Source organism: Rana temporaria, chromosome 6, assembly GCF_905171775.1.
Source record: "Rana temporaria chromosome 6, aRanTem1.1, whole genome shotgun sequence".
NCBI classification, from domain to species: Eukaryota; Metazoa; Chordata; class Amphibia; order Anura; family Ranidae; genus Rana; species Rana temporaria.
Window position 1 is genome coordinate 221200795 of NC_053494.1, and position 22625 is coordinate 221223419.

Sequence of the window (22625 nt, forward strand, 5' to 3'; positions counted from 1 at the left end):
GGGATCCGTCCCTTGGACCGGGTCCCGGCGCTGCCATTCTCACTAAGGGAAAAGGGCAGTGGGGCCTTTCCGGCTTCACTGCCCGTTTTCTACTGCGCAATGCGCGATTCGCCGCCATTAATCCTACTGCGCCCAAAGATATGTCAGCATAGGAACATTAAAGGGGCAGTGCAGTAAAAGCATATTCTACCATAAAAAATTATCTATATGAAGCTCAAGTAAAAAAATATATAGAGAAAGAGGGAGGGGGATAGATATATATATATATATATATATATATATATATATATATATATATATATATATATATATATATACCGTATATACCCGAGTATAAGCCAAGTTTTTTTATCTGGTGCTGAAAATGCCCCCCTCGGCTTATACTCAAGTCACCTTTTTGCGCCTGATCTCCCAGAATTTGGGGACCCGGTACTGGCCGGCCGTAGGTCCTCTGGACACCAATCTTGGCACACATTCAGCCCCACTCTCCCTCTACAAGTGTGCAAAGTTTGTTGCCCGGGGGACCTACGGCTGGGGAGCACCGATTTTTCAAAGCCGGGCGCCCCTTCCATAGACTCCCATGTTAAACGGTCATTTCTCCAGTGACTTTGGGGACCCGGTACCGGCCGGTCGTAGGTCCCCTGGCCCCCGGAACTTTGCACACATGTATTTCAATGAAGTAGATCTGCACCTGAATGCACTGTCGGTGAATAGTGGAATGTATCCCGGCCTATGTGTGTGAGAGAAGCTAAAGAAGGAACACCAATTCTCGCCTATTCTTGTCCTCAGGGAAAGCTGACCGCTCAGGGGAAGTTGCTCCAGCAGGACACGTTCTTTGTGATTGAGCAGGAATCCGGACTCCAGTCTCGGCCTAAAGAACGGAGAGTTTTCCTGTTCGAACAGATCGTCATCTTCAGTGAACTTCTCCGGAGGGGATCGTCCAACCCCGGCTACATGTTCAAAAAAGGAATCAAGGTGAGACATCTACCGTCCTCTACCTGGAGGTCTTCCTAAGGGGAACGTCTGAGTGAGGCGCTCAACGTCTGGGGTCCGTCTATAGTGGTGGTCTCCGAATTGTGGACTGAATACGGACCTTTATTATTATTATTATTATTATTATACAGGATTTATATAGCGCCAACAGTTTGCGCAGCGCTTTACATCAGGGAAGACAGTACAGTCACAATACAATTCAATACATGCCTTTATCCAGCACTTGGGGCACTATTCCTCCCGCTGGCGCCAACGGCGGGGGAACTATTCCTCCCGCTGGTCGCCAACGGCGGGGGAACTATTCCTCCCGCTGGTCGCCAACGGCGGGGGAACTATTCCTCTCGCTGGCTGCCAACGGCGGGGGAACTATTCCTCCCGCTGGCCGCCAACGGCGGGGGAACTATTGCTCCCGCTGGCCGCCAACGGCGGGGGGAACTATTGCTCCCGCTGGCCGCCAACGGCGGGGGAACTATTGCTCCCGCTGGCCGCCAACGGCGGGGGAACTATTGCTCCCGCTGGCCGCCAACGGCGGGGGAACTATTGCTCCCGCTGGTCGCCAACGGCGGGGGAACTATTCCTCCCGCTGGCGCCAACGGCGGGGGAACTTTTCCTCCCGCAGGCGCCAGCGGCGGGGGGACCTATTCTTCCCGCTGGCGCCAACGGCGGGGGGAACTTTTCCTCCCGTTGGCGCCAACGGCGGGGGAACTTTTCCTCCCCCCTGGCGCCAACGGTGGGGGAACTTTTCCTCCCCCTGGCGCCAACGGCGGGGGAACTATTCCTCCCCCTGGCGCCAACGGCAGGGAACTATTCCTGCCCCTGGCGCCAACGGCAGGGAACTATTCCTCGCGCTGGCGCCAACGGGGAGGTCCTTCTTCTGTAGGCCTCTTCCCTGGTGGCTCAGTGTGGCCCCCATCTTGGAGTCCCTCGGAAGCAGGCCCCTTCTGTAGGTTTTCTATACAGCAGATTACCTTCTTGGTGGCTCAGGGTGTCCACTCCAGGAGTGGAATTGTGTGGCCTTTTCCCAGGGGTCCCTCTAAAGCCTGTCCCTTCCCTGGTGGCTCAGTTTGGCCTCTTCCTCAGCCTCCCCCTTTGCAGTTTGTCTCTCCCCGTACCCCAATGTGATCTCATACACACCTATTATTATTGGGGGCCCATTTGGCCCCTTGCACAGTCCTCGAAGAAAAAAAAACCATAAGCAGTGAATTCTGGGTGAATCTTTGGAATCCATGTTGTAGTCTTCTGCCCTGTAACCTCCTCCTGCCTTTTGCTGACAGATGAACTATCTCGTCCTGGAGGAAAACATTGACAACGACCCCAGTAAGTTTGCTCTGAGGAGCCGTGAGTCGACGGAACGCGTCATTCTCCAGGCCGCCAACCCCGAGATCAAACAGGCCTGGGTGCTGGACATCGGTCAAGTGTTGGAAACCCAGCGAGACTTTGTGAACGGTGAGTGGGGAGCCGAGGGACGTGTTTTGTAGATTTGCTGTTCTTGGTGGTTGTGCTAAGTGGGGGGGGGGGGGACCTTATGCCACGGCTGCTCAACCTGTGGCATTCCAACTGTTGCTGGACTACAAGTCCCACCATCCCTTGCTTGTAACTGTCAGCCTTGCAATGCTTCATGGGATTAGCAGTTCCGCAACAGTTGGTTGGCCACAGGATGAGGTGCCAATTCTATGGGTGTTCTACCACTAGCCGGACTTTATCTTTTATGAGCTTTTAAGATGTTGCTGTCCTGTATTCCAGCGGTGTAGAAATTCTAGACACCGTCCAATGTAATGATTGATATGTGATTTTGCTGGACCAATAGGAATGAGGATCGATTCTGGTGTAAATCCCAAGATTTCTCCTTGAAGGGAAGTAACCAGTATGATGTGTGTAGTCCTAGGCTGCTCCCTCTCCGGTCACCATAGATCAGGGGTCTCCAAACGACGGCCCTCCAGTTGTTCAGGAACTACAATTCCCATCGTGCCCAGTCATGTCTGTGAATGTCAGAGTTTTACAATGCCTCATGGGACGTGTAGTTCCCTAACAGCTGGAGGGTCGTAGTTTGGAGATCCCAGCCATAGAGCAATCGCTCCTCAGAGGGTGAAATCCTGATTATGTGTCTGGAAGTGTTTAGTGGAAATTGTTATCTGGCTCGGGAATTCGTTTATGATCTTTTTTTAATGCGTTTCAGGTAATGGACACCCGCCCCCCCCCCCTTCTCCAGGGCTCTAAAAAACTCTGGAGACTGTTGCTTTCCCCAATGAGGTCTCCAGTTTTTAGCCTTAATCCAAGCATTACACCGAATTGTGTTGTGATTCCTCCACAAACTGTTTTAAAAGGCCCTGAAGAAGCGAGGCTCATCCCCTGAAATGCGTTGGAAAGCATCCAGTGTTTTTTATCCAATAAAGATCATAAACAAATTCATTTTTTTTTACTAGGTGCTTCTAACCATATATTCAGGACAATGTAACTGGAGATTGGATGGTCCCCGTGGGTCATTGTCTATGGAGGACCATCAGGGCTGGCCCAAGACACTGTGCTGCCCGGGTCCCAAAAAAAAAATCACGCCCACCTAAAGCCCCCCACATCCATTATTTTATATCATGATAATTAAAACTGAAATGTAAGTTATCAGGAAGCCAGATTTACATGCAACAGCACCTTGTCTATATGCAAAATTATATGACAGACCATTATTATGTTCAATGGTATGTGGACTAGGGTAGTATAGGGGCAGGCTAGGGTAGTATAGGGGTGGGTTAGGGCAGTATATGGGTTGGATAGGGTAGTATATGGACAGGCTAGGTTAGTATATGGACAGGCTAGGGTAGTATATAGGCGGGTTAGGGCAGTATAGGGGTGGGTTAGGGCAGTATAGGGGTGGGTTAGGGCAGTATATGGGGTGGGTTAGGGTAGTATATGGACAGGCTAGGGTAGTATATGGACAGGCTAGGGTAGTATATGGACAGGCTAGGGTAGTATATGGACAGGCTAAGGCAGTATATGGGCAGGCTAGGGTAGTATATGGACAGGCTAGGGTAGTATATGGGCAGGCTAGGATAGTATAGGGGTGGGTTAGGGCAGTATATGGGTGGGCTAGGGTGGTATATGGGTGGGTTAGGGTGGTATATGGGTGGGTTAGGGTAGTATATGGACAGGCTAAGGCAGTATATGGGCAGGCTGGGGTAGTATATGGGCAGGCTGGGGTAGTATATGGGCAGGCTGGGGTAGTATATGGGCAGGCTAGGGTAGTATATGGATAGGCTAGGGTAGTATATGGATAGGCTAGGGTAGTATAGGGGTGGGTTAAAGCAGTATATGGGTGGGCTAGGGCAGTATATGGGTGGGCTAGGGTGGTATATGGGTGGGTTAGGGTGGTATATGGGTGGGTTAGGGTAGTATATGGACAGGCTAGGGTAGTATATAGACAGGCTAGGGTAGTATAGGGGCAGGCTAGGGTCGTATATGGGCAGGCTGGGGTAGTATATGGACAGGCTAAGGCAGTATATGGATAGGCTAGGGTAGTATATGGGCAGGCTGGGGTAGTATATGGATAGGCTAAGGCAGTATATGAATAGGCTAGGGTAGTATATGGATAGGCTAGGGTAGTATATAGACAGGCTAGGGTAGTATAGGGGCAGGCTAGGGTCGTATATGGGCAGGCTGGGGTAGTATATGGGCAGGCTGGGTCAGTATATGGGCAGGCTAGGGTAGTATATGGGCAGGCTAGGGTAGTATATGGGCAGGTTAGGGTAGGATATGGGCAGGCTCGGGTTGTGTTGAATGGATAAGATAAGGCAGTATATGGGACAGGCTAGGGTACTATAGGGGTGGACTAGGGTAGTATATGGACAGGCTAGGGTAGTATAGGGACAGGCTAGGGTAGTATAGGGACAGGCTAGGGTAGTATAGGGACAGGCTAGGGTAGTATAGGGGTGGGTTAGGGTAGTATAGGGGCAGGTGGAGTGTCACGGGGGGCAGTTGTCGTCATGACACAAAACTGCTGGAAAAAAATCTTGCTGCCCCTCTGAGTGCTGCCCGGGTCCAATGCGCCCACTGGGGCCCCTGGTAGAGCCGGCCCCTGGGGCCCATCCACCAATCCCTGTCCAGATTGTCTGATTTTCTTAGAAGTGATAAGTTTCTCTCTTCCTGTGTTCTCTCCTTTTCCTAACTCTGTGCTTCTCTCTCCCTCTCACGGCTGCCCTGCCCCCTCCTCCTAGTAAGTCCGCTCTCTTACCTCTGTGTGATTCATGAATGTCGGAATGATGATCTCACCGCGTGCGATAATACGAAATCCGCGCCGCGCTCGGCCTGTGCATGCAATGAGAGCGACGGCTGAGTTCCCCCTATGGGAGCTTTCTGGGGGGGGGGGGTAAAAATTAGCATGCATCCTTAGTCTGCTCAAGGGGAGATGAATTCTGATTGGCTGTTGGGGGGGGTTCACCGCTTTTTGCATTGTCATACTGAACAAGCGTGCATGTGTGCGTTCAGTGAACGGATCCTCCTCCATGGAATCTGTTACAAGTTAACAAAGAATTTCCTTTTTTTAAATACTAAAAAATAAATAAATTGAATGCCGTTTTTTTTATTGTCCGCCGCAATGTTCGCAGCGAGCGTTGCGGGATTTGCGGCAGATCTCTATTGCATGACGTTAATGTGAGACAATGATGTTTTCCGTCCCTGTGCCGCCTCCAGCTCTGCAATCGCCAATAGAATATCAGCGGAAGGAGAGCAACGCCGCCATGAACAAACCCCAGTTGAGTCGGGCGCCGACTCCCAGCAGCAGACCCGTCTCCACCACCCCCGTCAGCTCTGAGAAATGCGTCAACCTGCCGCGAAACCCGTCTCTATCGCAACGGAAAGCACCTACCTCGAATGGCAGCCCAGGGTATGATCTGTACCAGCCTACCGACAAGTACGACTCCAGCCAGGTAAACAATATGTCCAGGTAAACTGTTCTGTCTGACCCCTCCCCTTCTACCTGTCCAGCCATTGGTCTCTAACCCCTCCCCTTCTACCTGTCCAGCCATTGGTCTCTAACCCCTCCCCTTCTACCTGTGCAGCCATCGGTCTCTAACCCCTCCCCTTCTACCTGTGCAGCCATTGGTCTCTAACCCCTCCCCTTCTACCTGTGCAGCCATCGGTCTCTAACCCCTCCCCTTCTACCTGTGCAGCCATCGTTCTCTAACCCCTCCCCTTCTACCTGTGCATCCATCTGTCTCTAACCCCTCCCCTTCTACCTGTGCAGCCATCAGTCTCTAACCCCTCCCCTTCTACCTGTGCATCCATCTGTCTCTAACCCCTCCCCTTCTACCTGTGCAGCCATCGGTCTCTAACCCCTCCCCTTCTACCTGTGCAGCCATCGGTCTCTAACCCCTCCCCTTCTACCTGTGCATCCATCTGTCTCTAACCCCTCCCCTTCTACCTGTGCAGCCATCAGTCTCTAACCCCTCCCCTTCTACCTGTGCATCCATCTGTCTCTAACCCCTCCCCTTCTACCTGTGCAGCCATCGGTCTCTAACCCCCCCCCTTCTACCTGTGCAGCCATCGGTCTCTAACCCCCCCCCTTCTACCTGTGCAGCCATCAGTCTCTAACCCCTCCCCTTCTACCTGTGCAGCCATCGTTCTCTAACCCCTCCCCTTCTACCTGTGCAGCCATCGGTTTCTAACCCCTCCCCTTCTACCTGTGCAGCCATTGGTCTCTAACCCCTCCCCTTCTACCTGTGCAGCCATCAGTCTCTAATCCCTCCCCTTCTACCTGTGCAGCCATTGGTGTCTAACCCCGCCTTTCTACCTGTGTAACCATTGGTGTCTAACCCCGCCCTTCTACCTGTATAACCATTGGTGTCTAACCCCGCCCTTCTACCTGTATAACCATTGGTGTCTAACCCCGCCCTTCTACCTGTATAACCATTGGTGTCTAACCCCGCCCTTCTACCTGTATAACCATTGGTGTCTAACCCCGCCCTTCTACCTGTATAACCATTGGTGTCTAACTCCACCTTTTCTACCTGCGTAACCTTAGAATTCTATACCCGCCCCTCCTACCTGTGCATCCATTAGTGTCTAACCCCACCCCTTCTACCTGTGTACCTATTGGTGTCTAACCCCGCCCTTCTACCTGTGTAACCATTGGTGTCTAACCCCGCCCTTTCTACCGGTGTAGCCATTGGTGTCTAACCCCACCCTTTCTCCCTGTGTAACACTTGGTGTCTAACCCCGCCTTTTCTACCTGTGTAACCATTGGTGTCTAACCCCGCCCCTTCTACCTGTGTAACCATTGGTGTCTAACCCCGCCCCTTTTACCTGTGTAACCATTGGTCTTTAACCCCACCCCTTCTACCTGTGCAACCATTGGTGTCTCACCCTGCCCTTCTACCTGTGTAACCATTAGTGTCTAACCCCGCCCTTCTACCTGTGTAACCATACAATTCTATACCCGCCCCTTCTACCTGTGCAACCATTGGTGTCTAACCCCACCCCTTCTCCCTGTGTAACACTTGGTGTCTAACCCCGCCTTTTCTACCTGTGTACCTATTGTGTCTAACCCCGCCCCTTCTACCTGTGTAACCATTGGTGTCTAACCCCACCTTTTCTACCTGTGTAACCATTGGTGTCTAACCACGCCCCTTCTTCCTGTGTAACCATTGGTGTCTAACCCCACCCCTTCTCCCTGTGTAACACTTGGTGTCTAACCCCACCTTTTCTACCTGTGTACCCATTGTCTAACCCCGCCCCTTCTTCCTGTATAACCATTGGTGTCTAACCCCGCCCCTTCTTCCTGTATAACCATTGGTGTCTAACCCCACCTTTTCTACCTGTGTAACCATTGGTGTCTAACCACGCCCCTTCTTCCTGTGTAACCATTGATGTCTAACCCCGCCCCTTCTACCATTCTTATTGGGTGGCGTTGTGTGCTGAGAATTAAGGTGACACCTCCAGAGCCCAAATGCGACATGTACAGGAAACCATTCCAGAGCTTCCAGCCTGTGGAGTGATAATAGTCGCTGACCGTGGGGGAGGGGGGGCTTTACTTTATGTATTCAGCATTCCCAGTCTGCAGGGTCTGCCATTGCTTGCTTATGAAAATACTAATTGTCTGGCTGTTATGCTGATCCTCTGTCTTCAATACTTTGAGTTGCCCCACTGGACCTGCTATCTATAGCTGGAAAGTCCGGCATCCTTGTTTATTCTTGTCCTGCTTTATTCTTAAAGCCTTGAAGCCAGAAAATGTGACATAACAGCCAGAAAATTAGCATTTTCAGAATGAAGAAAGGTCAGCAATTTCAGCCCTACACAGCTTATGGCAGCCAGACTCGGCAGGCTTTTCACAGGGCTTCTGCGGGTAATAGAGAAGGTTTGCCGCTCCAAACCCCAGTCCTCTAAAGCACACGCCCCTTTTAGGAACTTAGAGGGGCCGGCTCTGCAACGAACTAGAAAGGAAGGAAAAATAATCCTGGGCGGCCGCACACCGTTGAAGGCATCTTTATTAATATCTTATGCGGCAGATGAAATCCAATACAGTCACTTCATGTTACAGAAAACAAGAAAGGACGCTGACGCGTTTCACACCGTAAGAAGGTGCTTAATCCTATGATTAAGCACTTCCCTACCGCTGGATGTCATATGACCTTTGGGGGGAAATATCTGAATGATGGGGGCAGCTACAGGCATCATTCATAGTGACAGTTCCGCCGCTTGATCGTTCTTATAGGTGACGGGAGGGGACGTCCGTCTCACGACAATGGGGATTTCTGGTGACCAGATGGTCACCAGTCATCTTCCTGACCCTCAGAGGCCTGGGCGCGACGTTATGACATCACACCTGGGTACCCAGAGGTAAACAAAGCCACGATTGCGGCTGTCAGCATGAGATCGGTGAATTGTTTTTTCCCGATCTCATGCTCTCCAGCCTTACTGACCCCCCCCTGCATCTCTCCATAAAGAGGACCTGTCACAATAGGTTCCTATTACAAGAGATGTTTACATTCCTTGTAATAGAAATAAGTGATCAAAAAAAAGTGTAAAAAAAAGTGTAAAAAAAAAAAAAAATAGGTAAAAAAAATAATAATAATAATAAAAAAAAAAAACAATTAAATGCCCCTGTCCCCGGTAGCTCACCCTCAGAAGCGAAAACACGCGCAAGTGCCTCCCACATATGTAAACGCCGTTCAAACCACACATGTGAGGTATCGCCGCGTGCGTTAGAGCGCCAGCAACAATTCTAGCACTAGACCTCCTCTGTAACTCTAAACTGGTAACCTGTAAAAAAAAAATAAAGCGTCGCCTGTGGACATTTTTAAGTCCTGAAGTTGGGCGCCATTCCATGAGTGTGCGCAGTTTTAAAGCGTGACAAGTTGGGTATCTATTTACTCGGCGTAACATCGTCTTTCACATTATACACAAACATTTGGCTAACTTTACTGTTTTGTTATTTTCTTTAATTCATGAAACCGTTTTTTTTTTCCCAAAAAAAAGGCGTTTGAAAAATGATTGCGCAAATACCGTGCGAGATAGAAAGTTGCAATGGCCGCCACTTTATTCCCAAGGGGTCTGCTAAAAAAAAAACATATATAATGTTTGGGGGGGGGGGGGGGGTTCTGAGTAATTTTCTAGCAAACAAAATGTTGATTTTTTTACATGTAGGAGAGAAGTGCCAGAATAGGCCCGGTATGGAAGTGCTTAATCATAGCTATGATTAAGCACCTTCATACGGCGTGAAACGCGTCGGAAGCTTTTCCTGTTTTCTGTAACATGAAGTGAGTGTATCGGATTTCATCTGCCACATAAGATATCAATAAAGATGCCTTCAACGGTGTGCGGCCGCCCAGGATTTTTTCTTCTACGGGGAAATGACTGCGGCTCTCTTTAGTCCTCTCTGGTGCCACGTCCCTAGGTAAGCTGAGAAAGGAACCAGAAAATGCTGACATTCAGGCCGTTTAGGATATAGCAGTCCCAGCGGGCGGAGCAGCCAGGTGCACTAGATGAATGTCGGGGGAGGGGGGGGGTGTATATGAAGGCAATGAGGACCCCCTAAGTGAATGTAAATGTACAATTTCTGTGTTTCTCCGGAGTGCCCCTTTAATCCGATCCCATCTTCTGTCTCCTTTACGTTTTTTTTCTTTCCCTCCTGGTATAACCTGTTGCGGTCCCGGTGTTTGCCGTTGAACAGCTCGGTGGCGATTCCCGCTTGTGTTAACGTCCGTTCTCTCCTCCTCCTCCTTCCCCCCCCTCCCCCCCTCATCCCTCAGAACGAGGTGTCCGGCTGTAACGGAGCGGCGTCCATGGCGATTGTTCAGGACTACTATGCACTGAAAGAGAACGAGATCTGCGTCTACCAGGGGGAGATTGTACAAATCCTGGCCATCAACCAGCAGAACATGTTCCTGGTCTACCGGCCCGCCAACAACCACTCCCCGGCGGCGGAAGGCTGGATCCCCGGCTCCGTTTTGGGGCAAATTACTAAGACCTCTGCTGACAGTAGCGACAGAAGCATCAAGTAAGTGCCACACACGGCTGCCCCAGAAGCAGTAGTGGATTATGGGAAAAAAAAATTCTGCTGGTTTTTTTTTTTGTTGTTCACAGTGCTGTCGGAAGAAATGCGTTTTTTTTTTTGTTTTTTTTTTATGTGGAAACCTGCGAGCGCGGCACACTACTCCCCGCCGTGCAGGAAACTCAATTCCCCCCCCTTTTTTTTTTTTTTTTTTATAATTATCATTTTTTTTTTATGTTGATAATTGTACAGATTTACAAGAAGGTTAAAAAAATAAAAATTTAAAAATAAATAAAAAAAAAAGACGAGTTCTGTCATCGGTTTTGTACAGAACGTGGAACTGTCTGAACTGGACTTTGTGCCATATATTACCGATTCTGTAAATTGGTGGCTTTTACGTCGGACTAAAACCCAACTCCTCGAAGAGGAGATTTTCTATATATTGTCTGTGGCAATTTTAATGTACAGCCTGTAACTTTTATTCTTTTTTTTTTGTTTTGTTTTAATTTGGACTTTTATTTTCTGTTTTATTTTAATATTATATGTTCACGGTAAAAATGTAAAATATTTGGTTTTTGCGAAGAGCCCCCTTTCCCCTGCCCCCCCCCCCCTCTACCCCAAGTACATTCCTGTATAAAGTATTTTGCACTATTTAAGAAAAAAAAGAAAAAATTCAAAAATAAAAATCTCCCCCATCCCTCCCCCCCACCCTTCGGTCCTATTGATGACGTCAGATCGTGCAATATATAACGCTAGTCGCAATGTTCATCATTGTACCTGTATTGTAACTAATAATTTTAAATGTACTATTTTAAATATGTAAAATAAATTTTCACCAGGATGCGCATGTTTTCACGAGGTACTCACAGTTTTTTGGACTTTTTGCTTGTTTGGTTTTCTTGGTTGTATCACTAATGCCTGTTAACTGTGTGGTGGGGGGGGGGGGATTGGTTGTTGTGAAGCACTGTGGGGGTTTTTTTGGAAAATGTTTTTGCAGAATTAAGGGGGATAATATTGCACATTTAGGGGTTCTCAAACTGTGGTCTGCCAGCGGGGGTGGGCTGTAGTCACCTTTAGTGAAGAGTTATACCCAGAAAATTGAAGGTTCCTGGCACTTGTCAGGGGGTTTGGAACCCCTTCTTCAAGGCTTTCACTGATAATGTTGGATATTGCTTTTGGAGGCCATTACACAGTCCATGGGTTATTGTAGAGCAGGGGTGGCCAACCAGCGGCCCCTGGGGGCCACATGTGGCCTGCGGAGCCCTCTGATGTGGCCCGCGACCTCCTGCTCTGGAATGGCGGGTTGGCAAGCCCAGATCGCAGGTTGCAGACTCGCCATCCCAGAGCATCAGTGTTGTGAATGAAGATGGTGGTAGAGGAAGAAAGTGACTGCGGAGCCGAGCCCCATAAGCCCATGCTTCCTCCACAGCGCTGGCTTTGGCCACAGGCGGAGTCTATGGCAAAGCTCAGTTAACCCGCAGGATAGACACAGGTGCACTACGCTGCGCCCGCGGTGTGGGTAAACCACAGCACATCAGTGTGAAAGCAGTCTTGGGCCGTTTTCAAGCGATTAGCCCCGACCAAATGGGACCCTCAATTCACCTTTATAGAGCGACGCCTACCTCCAATCTGAAAAACAGAAGGGAATTCGTCCCCTTCCATCTGGGAGGATCGGAGGGCCTATAGAGTAGCCGTGACCTGTCATCTGTCCGCTCTGCTCAATGTGGCCCACGACTGGTTACCAAGTTGCTTAAGTGGCCCTCGCTCTTCAAAAGGTTGGGCACCCCTGTTGTGGAGGGTCATTGTTATTTCAGTGTGGGAAAACTCGCTCTTTGTTACAACCCATGGAGCAACTATTCTCAACCTGAGTTTCAAGGAACTCTAGGGTTCCTCCAAAGGTTGGTAAACGTTCCTTGAGAAGTAGGAGATTGTTCTTCAGCTTGATGGTGCCTACAAAGTTCCAGAGCTAGCGGCTTGACACCAGTGATCTTTTTAGCTGTCTCTAAGGAGCACTCTTTCCACTGGCCACCAGTGTAAGGAACATTCTTCCCACTGGCCACCAGTGTAAGGGACATTCTTCCCACTGGCCACCAGTGTAAGGGACATTCTTCCCACTGGCCACGAGTGTAAGGGACATTCCTCCCACTGGCCACCAGTGTAAGGGACATTCTTCCCACTGGCCACCAGTGTAAGGGACATTCTTCCCACTGGCCACCAGTGTAAGGGACATTCTTCCCACTGGCCACCAGTGTAAGGGACATTCTTCCCACTGGCCACCAGTGTAAGGGACATTCTTCCCACTTGGCCACCAATGTAAGGGACATTCTTCCCACTTGGCCACCAATGTAAGGGACATTCTTCTCACTGATCACCAATGTAAGGGACATTCTTCCCACTGATCAACAATGTAAGGAACATTCTTCCCACTGATCACCAATGTAAGGAGCATTCTTCTCACTGATCACCAATGTAAGGAGCATTCTTCTCACTGATCACCAATGTAAGGGACATTCTTCTCACTGATCACCAATGTAAGGAGCATTCTTCTCACTGATCACCAATGTAAGGGACATTCTTCCCACTGATCACCAATGTAAGGGTCATTCTTCTCATTGATCACCAATGTAAGGAACATTCTTCCCACTGATCACCAATGCAAGGGACATTCTTTCCACTGATCACCAATGTAAGGGACATTCTTCTCACTGATCACCAATGTAAGGGACATTCTTCTCACTGATCACCAATGTAAGGGACATTCTTCTCATTGATCATCAATGTAAGGGACATTCTTCTCACTGATCACCAATGTAAGGAACATTCTTCTCACTGATCACCAAACTAAGGATCATTCTTCCCACTGATCACCAATGTAAGGAACATTCTTCCCACTGATCACCAATGTAAGGGACATTCTTCTCACTGATCACCCCTCATAGATATCCCCCTTTCTCATGGCAGGCAATAAAATGGTTTATGGACTCAGAAGTGGTACAAGTGCCAGGGTTTAATTGTGTCAGATATGACCATGATCCACAAATGTCCCATTCACTGATCCTGGTGATATCTGTAAATTGTTTCCTGGGTTCCTCTGGCGGTAGAGAGGTTTAGAAAGGCTGTAGACTGTGAAATGGTCTTCAAAAAGTGGTTCTACGGCAATGCCCAACATTACTGGAAAAGCTCATAGCAATACAGAAAAGAGTAGGATGGAATGTAGACAAAGATCATTAAAGCCAAAGAACAACAATGTAGCCAAAACAAAGAAATCAAGAGAAGCTGTATTGGCGCTTTGCACCTAAAGGGCGCACATCACCCTTCTTCAGACACTACTATAGCGTATATAATGTCTTAACCCTTACTGGTACATGAATAATGGATATGGGAGTAGGCATAGCTGTGACTTGTTATAAAGATTTCCGCAGACCAAACAGATTTGAGAACCCCTGAGACCTGAATGGGGAACCTTCTCTATACTCTACAGCCATAGGGAAAACGCTGAGATATCCAGCAGAAAATAACATTATACACCAATCACTTCTGCTGATCTAGAACCTTCTAGATCTATTTTGGGTACTAAACTGGAAAAAGAGTTATGTAAACTTGTATACAATGTTAATTTGAGGAGCTGTTGATTGTAAAGTTTTCTCACAGAGAGATTTCCGGGAGGTTTTTCCCTCTGCAGAGACCCAGCGTGGCATCCTGACTGGGGTATTAATAGGCAGTAAGAGTTTGCAGAAAGCCAGACAGCTACAAAGTATCTCAGTAGAGGGATTTGCAATATTCTGTGTTTGAAGAATTCATTTTCATCTCCACTCATGAGAATAGAAATGTGGTAGCGTCCATTGCTAACAGCTGCAGGTCCCAGGGCTGTTATTCCCATCCATCCTTCACTGCTATGTAAGTCACAGACCTGAAACAAGCATGTATCTAGTGAAATCTGGGGTCTGTCTTACATACTACTTCCAATAGGTTCCATTCGCAGGTGTGGTGAACTGCAAATTATTGGATTCCTCCAAGGGTAGATATATCTGTAGAGATTCATACAATTCATGAAAAGGATTGGCTGGATTCCTGATTAGCACATCACACTATCTAACTGCACATATCTCGGTAAACCATTCATTTTCAGTTCACAGCTTTGCCGAATGAGTTCATCACTAGCGCTAATCAAGTAGTGAAGTAATGTTTGAGAATTGACAGCCCCAGAGTCTGAGTCAGAACTGGTTGGTAATATTTCTAATTTGACAGGTTCCCTTTAACAAATAACCCTCTGTTTACTTTAAAAATGTACGTCCGCTTTAGGCAGACTTTGAGGATCTTCTGAGCTCATTGAGAACCTTATGTGCCCAGTGAGAACCTTCTGAGCCCAACAAGGTTATTCTTAGTCCAGCAAAAAAACAAGTCCATTGGGGTCCTCGTGAGTCCATTGGGGTCCTCGTGAGTCCATTGGGGTCCTCGCGAGTCCATTGGGGTCCTCGCGAGTCCATTGGGGTCCTCGCGAGTCCATTGGGGTCCTCGCGAGTCCATTGGGGACCTTCTGTGCCCATAGAGAACTTTGTGAGTCCAGCAATGCCAAACAATGTGCTTAATCTTTTTGAAGCTAGCCTAGTGTTTTCAGCAACCAGATATTTATATCTTGACAGGTCCCATTTAACAAATAACCCTCTATTTCCTTTAAAAGTGCAGGTCCGCATTAAGCAGACTGTGTGCGGCTTCACAAACATTGAGTGAGGACCCTCTGAGCTCACTGAGAACCTTATGTTTCCAGTGAGAACCTTCTGAGCCCAACAAGAAAATTGTTGGCCCAGAGATGACATTCATAGCCCAGCAAAAAAACGAGTCCATTGGGTTTCTCGTGAGTCCATTGGGTTTCTCGTGAGTCCATTGGGTTTCTCGCGAGTCCATTGGGTTTCTCGCGAGTCCATTGGGTTTCTCGCGAGTCCATTGGGTTTCTCGCGAGTCCATTGGGTTTCTCGCGAGTCCATTGGGTTTCTCGCGAGTCCATTGGGTTTCTGGAGAGCCCATAAAGAACTTTGAGTCCAGCAATGCCGTTAATGTGCTGCTTCTGCTTGAAGTTAACGCAGGGTTTTCAGCAACCAGAGTTTCTGATTGGTTGATAAATGTTAAAATGTCTGGGGCTAGTCAGGTTCCGTATTGGGTAAACAATCATTCTCTATGACTGGGTTCACACCAATGCGAATTGGAATGCGGGTTTCACTGCATCCAATTCGCATATCATGAAATTGTGACCGGCTCTCTATGGAGCCGGTTCACATATCTCCGGGGTGGCTGCGGAGCGCACTGTGCGTCTTTGGCTGCATTTCAGGGCAGAATTCAGGCATAGATTCGTCCCTGATTCGTCCCTGAAACGGAGAGCAGGGACGGATCCACGGCCGGGTTAAGGTGTGAACCGAGCCTAAACCTGATACAAACTCCACCCAATCACTTCCGCTGTGAAAGCTACTCAATTATTGATTACAGAGCAGCCTGAGGGTGGTATGTTGGGTTATTGAAATGCTGGCCTGCCCATGTGTCTCTGACCTCCAACCTTAGCTGGAGTCTTCACTGGACTCTTGCCTGAGCTTTAAACCTTTTAAATTAACCATAACACCACCTTAACCCTGAAAGTGAACCTTATGCCCAAATTCTTAACCCTTAACTTCAAGCTAACCTTAGAAACCATACGTCCTAAAACTTGACCGACCAGCTAAGCCTTAACCTTTTATCCCCTTTACCTTAATTAACCGTACTTTTGTCCAGTAGTGCAACCAACACAAAAATCCTTCTCTTGTGTGCAAAAACCTGCCAACACCCAAACTCTGGGGTTCTGTCTAATGCTGACTTAATTTTTTAAAGAAGCAAGTGGTTATCCTTAAAGGAAATTGTCCACCCAGAAGTGGGTTTGTAGTCCTATTAAGGTGGAAGTGGACTCATTAACAAATTGCACTGTTTTTGAAATGAGAGCCCACAAAGGCTGGGTTAATATCTGTGTAAAGACCGGAAATGGGATCAATGTGGTAACATTCAGAAAGAAGCAATGGTTTATAACAGAGGCCGCCAATGGTGATTTTCCTTCTGAGCATGCTGTTTTCTGGGCTTTTTCGAATTTCCATGGTTTCTGGGCCATTGACCCCGAGCTAGCATGCAGCAAGTAAAGTCAGAGTGAATTCAGAAATTTTCATCTGCTTTCTTGCTCCAGGTCCGCAATTACCAGAGTATTGGAGCTGGTGGATCAGCATCTATATGGGGTATGAAGTGGTGTTTGTAGGATGGGATTGGAATATTTTTGTTGGTTCTCTGGTGAAGAGGAAAAGCCACATGGGTGGAATCTACTCTGCTGCTCTACTATACAGGTGGCCTGTGGATGTAATGGGAACCACACCTGTGTAGCTTTGCTTTGGTGGGTGAGGAGAACCGCAAAATGTAGTCAGAAGGCTTTTTAATGTGCAGAATCTTTTGCTTTTTTCATAAAAATAACAGTATGGCCAACATTATTCACAGAATTTCGCGGCACCCACTTCTTCAGGACTGAAGCTTAGGACTGTGCTCCAAACCATGGCTGCTACCTAAGAGCACAGACTTTCTGTAAGCCCCAAAAGATCCAGGGCATCAGAAGGATGCCCCCCGAAGTCCCGAAATATGTCGGCCCTAATTGCTTTTCCTTTACTCCTAGTTTTGTTTATTGGTCCCCTGGATGGTTTGGGGGGCTTGCAGACAGTCTGCGCTCTGTTCTGTGGGTGCCTATAGAAGCCAGCTTGACTTCTGGCCACAGATTTGTGCAAAGACTGCTCCATTAACCAAATGGATCCCAACGATCATCATTTTCCAGGGCCCTGAAGAAGTCGGCACTCCAAAAAACCCTCTGAAATGTGTTGGTTGAACCTATAATTGTTTTGCTAGGAAAAGAAAAAACAATTAGATGTTTCACATTTAAAAGCTTTCTTTGTTGCATTCCTCCTCCACCAAGCAGTGGACACAGGATAGCCAGGCAGACAGCATTATCAGAAGGTGAGGTCAACAATGGCAGACTCCCATATTTTTGTCAGTACGGGTTCCCTTTGAATACATATCTTCTATAAATATATGTTATAAATATTCTGGTTACTGTCAAAGCTGGAGACATTTTCCTTGTATCTGGCTAAGAGATACTGGTATTATGGGAATAACATTTTGTCAAATGTCTTCAGTGCTATTAATACTGTGATGGCAAGGGCCTCAGCAAATGAAAGGCTTAGTAACTTGTGGTTTTTCAGCTACTGTGGAACTACAAGTCCCAGAGGGTCAAAAGGCATGCATCAACCCTGTCCTCAGGGCCCACTAACAGGCCAGGTTTGCAAGATAACTGAAGTACATCACAGGTGATATCATTTTCTGCTCAGTGATCACAGTATTCTAGTCTGCATCTCCCCAAGGAAATTCATAAAATCTGGCCTGTTGGTGGTCCCTGAGGACAGGGTTGATGGTCACTGCTATAGCTCATAGCATTTAATCACATTGGATCCTTGTTGCATACTTATGTGGGTTGTAGGATTTTCAAGCTAAGCCCTTCAAACTGTACATTTTTGAAAAATCTACAGGGTGCTGCAATGGGTGCGAACAACATCCCTGATCTGTATATTGTATGTAACTTAGGTGAATTTATCTACTGTATGTCATTAAACCCATGTATGGTCCACTTTTGGATGGTTTAAAGCATTCAGTTTGGTGTTCATAACTGCTAACATTGCATGATGTGTGGCTGAAGAAATGTTTTCAGATGTTCTTTATTAGGATCCTGCCCTGTGTGGATTCCGGCCTAGCTGCCCCTCTCATTTCAGTTCTGCCGTTTGATTGGTGCGTTTTTTGGTACAACAGGAAGTCATGTTCTTGGCACACTCTCCGCATGAGGAAACGGGATGGCAAGGAGCCGAACGGCCAGTGTAAAAGCGTGGAGGGTCTGGGCAGCAAGGTGAAAGTGAGTAAGGCGCTAGATCACTACATGGCGCTCGTACTGCAAGGATGCAGGTGTTATCGCATTTCTTTTTTTTTTTCCTCTTATTTCATTTCTGCAGGAGTTTGCATGGCGCTCATCTGGCACTATTGTTTAATTTTGATATTTTGCATCCGGTACGAGCAGCCACCTCCACTCTGCATGCCGATCAGCCTGTCCGCTGACATCCTGGGATTAACATTGAGATCTATAAATGACTCATAGCCAAAATGTTTAAAACTTAATACATGATGGTCCCTTCATATTTATCTCCCAATAAATAAATCTAATAGAAATGTGTGAGAAAAGTCCCGCCTTAATATATACGAAGACCGCTGATGGCATTCCAGCCAACAGTTAGTTGCCAGGCACAATTCAAAGTTATAGATGTCATGTTTTGTGACGCAAATGATAAAAATAAAGATGTTTGCGCTTTAAACGTCCAATGGAAGTTCTCAGATTCCCAAAACGTGTACTGCCCCCTGGAGCGGTGACTCTATGGTGAGGTTGAAGAGGCTAGCCTGCCCCTTCCGTACCTTGTATGTGGTTTGGGTGTTCGAAAGTGGCAGCTTTTATTTTGAAGCTTCTTACAAAACTGTGCTGAGCATTATATATATATATATTTATTAAATTCATTTTTTTAAAGGGTATCTAAACCTGAGAATCCCAGTGTGGATGTGGTGGTTGCGTTACTTTCCTTTTTTCAGGCTAGACCTTTTTTTCACCTTGGGGATCCTGCCAGTAACACACAGTTTGTTCTATGGTGGTAACCCTCAGTCAATGAACTGTATCTATGGAGGAGCATATTTGTCATCTTTGGAGAGGACTTCAAAACACCTCGCACCGCTGGGAACAGGCCCGTCGCTACAAGGCAGGCAAACCAAACAAGGGCCCTTGCTTGCCGCCCTTGCCGTGCTTCCTACAGCCGCCTGAGTGCTCTATAGAAAGCCTGCAGCACTGCTGTCTCGAGTCGTCACTTCCCCTTCTCTGTAGCATGGCCGAGCTCCTCTTCCTCCTTTCCGTCCGGACTTCATTTTCCTGTTCCCGGTCGGACTGACAGGACGTGCACACTTCCTGTCAGTCTGGCCAGGAACAGGAAACTGAATTTCCTGCCGCGCGGTATGGACTCGGTAGGGAGAGGGGGGCATGGGGGGAGTAAAAAGAACATAGTGGGGCCGGGGGGAGTAAAAATAACATGGGGTGGTAAAAAAACATAGGTAGGGGGAAGTAAAAATAACATGGGGAGGAGGGGAGTAGGAAGGACACAGGGAGGGGAGTAAGGAGGACATGGGGAGGGTGGGAGGGGAGTAAGAAGGACACAGGGAGGGGGAGGGAAATAAGGACACAGGGAGGGTGGGAGGGGAGTAAAAAAAACACATATTTTTACATACTGTCCCTGGTTTTACTGAGCCTGGCAACCCTGATGGGGCCCCCTAGTGGCATGGGGCCCTCGGGCAGTGCCCGAGGGCCTCAATGGTCAGTCCGCCCCTGCAAAGTACTCTGTGATTGGGCAAGAGGAGAGGAGGAGGGGTCGGGCAGAGTGGCTACACATGACTCTGCAGCTACAGGGACGCAGGCGTGTCAACATCAGAGTGCTAGAACTATAGCGATAAGCATGCACCTCGTTGCACATTTCAGCTTTCAATTCCGTGTAAAGGCAGTTATAAGGACACTGTATTTCTGGCAGGATCCAAGGGGTGTTTTTGCAGAAAATTTAAAAAAAGGAAAACAAATGCAGCCACCTCATCTGAGGCCTGGACAGCTGCAATACATCACAATGTTGTTTTTGGGTTTAGAGATCCTTTAAGTCATGGGTGCTCAACCTGTGGCCCTCCAGCTGTTGCGGAACTACAAGTCCCATCGTGCCTCTGCCTTTGGAAGTCATGCTTCCACCATAACTGTACCGCCTTGCAATGCCTCATGGGACTTGTTGTTCCGCAACAGCTGGGGGGCCCCAGGTAGAACCCCCCCCCTCCCCGGGAAAGTTTAAGTTCTCCATCAGGGGAAAGGTAAGATGCGATGGGTTCTCTCCAGGTATTGGGTGTAGATTACCCTTCATACCTGATCTCTATGTCTGCATCACTTGTCATTCTCTGTCCCCAGAAATGTTCTGTCCATGTCACTGTACCGCAGATCATCAGTTACTGTACCGCAGATCATCAGTTACTGTACCGCAGATCATCACCAGTCCCACCCCCGACCTTGGCCTCCATTTCCCCCCCTTCCCCTCATGTGTATGTCCTCCACTAACTGCCGCCTGTTGAAGTGAAGAGCTTGTTTTGTCATTTTTGGATTTTGTCCCAAACGTTCCATTAACTGTCCTGCGCATGCGCGTGTCTGTGTGCTGTGTGCATGGGATGCGGCTCCACCTGTTACTGCTTGTTCCTCCAGAGTCCTGTCCGTTCCATACTGCCAACCTCTGCAGCATTCAGCCGTGCATGCAAAGCATCGTGTTGTGTTCCAGCAAATCCCGATTTGCCTCGTCCTGGAATAAAAAAAAAAAATTGAATATGGCCGACGACGCGTTTCTCACCTTTCCTACAGAAAGTGACAGTGGCACAAACCCCCGGAGGTTAATAATCCGTTTCCCCCTTGATTTGTCCTATCTACTCCTATAGTAAAGGTCCGCCTCCAGTCCTCCAGTGTACATTGTCCCATTTTACCATCTGGCCAATGAGATCTAACCAGACCAGTATCTCACAAAAGTAAGTACACCCTCCTCACGTTTTGTGTTTATTTTTTTCCTATTATATCTTTTCATGACAACGCTGAAGAAATTACAGTTTGCTACAATGTATACTTTACAGCTTGTTTAACCCTTTCATGATTAACTGCTTGTTGAACGCCGTGCGCACGTCGGCAGAATGGCACGGCTGCGCATATTGGCGTACAGGTACATCCCCTTTAATATGTGCAGCCATGGGTCACGACGCGCTCGCGACCCGGTCGGGTACTCCGTGACCGTACCCGCGGACCTGATCGCCGCCGGTGTCCTGCGATCGGGTCACAGAGCTGAAGAACGGGGGGAGGTGAGTGTAAACAAACATTTCCCCGTGCTTCCTAGTCAGACCGTCACTGAGCGTCTGTTCCCTGTCATAGGGAACGACAATCGGTGACATCACACGCCAAGCCATGCCCCCCTCACTAGGGCACACCTTCAGCACCACCTACAGGTTAACACCTTCACTGCCAGTGTCATTTTTACAGTTATCAGTGCATTTTTATAGCACTGATTGCTGTAAAAATGACAATGGTCCCAAAATAGTGTCAGAAGTGTCCGATGTGTCCGCCATAACAATAAAAATCGCTGATCGCTGCCATTACTAGTAAAAAAAATGATAAAAATGCCTTAAAGCCATCCCCTATTTTGTAGACGCTATAACTTTTGCGCAAACCAATCAAACTTGCGTTTTTTTTTTTTTTTTTTTACAATACCTATCGTCCTAAACTGGGGAAATTTTTTTTTTTAGATATAGATTTTTTGGGGGAATTTTATTATAGCATAAAGTAAAAAATATTGCATTTTTTTTTTCGAAATTGTCGCTCTATTTTTGTTTATAACGCAAAAAAAAAGGCAGAGGTGATCAAATACCACCAAAAGAAATCTCTATTTATGGGGAAAAAAAGGACGCCAATTTTGTTTGGGAGCCACGTCGCACGACCGCGCAATTGTCTGTTAAAGCAACGCAGTGCTGAATCGCAAAAAGGAAGCCTGGTCCTTTAGAAACAAAATGGTCCGGGACTGAAGTGGTTAAGCCTATTTCAGACATTTGGTGTTTACAAGTTAAAATCTGTATTTTTTGCTCGAAAATTACTTAAAACCCCCAAACGTTATATATATATATATATATATATATATTAGCAGAGAATAAAATGGCGATTGTTGCAATATTTTATGTCACAAGGTATTTGTACAGCCGTGTTTTAAACGCAACTTTTCGAGAAAAATACACTTTTCATGAATTAAAAAAAATGACGTAAATCGGCGTGAAGGGGTCCTTAAGTGGTTAAATTTGGCGCCATTGGCAGCCGAGTAAACCGGAAGTGACGTTGCTTCAGGACACTGGAATGGAGCCGTTTTCCGGCTTCGTTCCAGTCTGTCACAATGCCCCGGAAATGCCGGATCGGGTCTCCCAGTGGGACGGGAGGCCTGGTCAGAGCTGCGGGAAGGGGGGGATGTCCCCT

General features: G+C 47.7%; 1 protein-coding gene across 9 annotated transcripts in view; it reads left to right on the forward strand.

Annotated features, from left to right (window-relative positions):
* Positions 1-22625, forward strand: part of KALRN (kalirin RhoGEF kinase) — a 237638-nt gene that overhangs the window by 170709 nt on the left and 44304 nt on the right. For 6 of the 9 annotated variants that reach the window (XM_040358301.1, XM_040358300.1, XM_040358298.1 and 3 more), the window contains 5 exons: positions 790-975; positions 2268-2439; positions 5674-5909; positions 10230-10477; positions 18326-18425. In XM_040358301.1, coding sequence (XP_040214235.1) covers positions 790-975; positions 2268-2439; positions 5674-5909; positions 10230-10477; positions 18326-18425 — 942 coding nt within the window. Of the gene's footprint in view, positions 1-789; positions 976-2267; positions 2440-5673; positions 5910-10229; positions 11334-18325; positions 18426-22625 lie in introns of those variants that run through there. The other 3 variants (XM_040358302.1, XM_040358303.1, XM_040358299.1) reach the window with 2 other exon arrangements.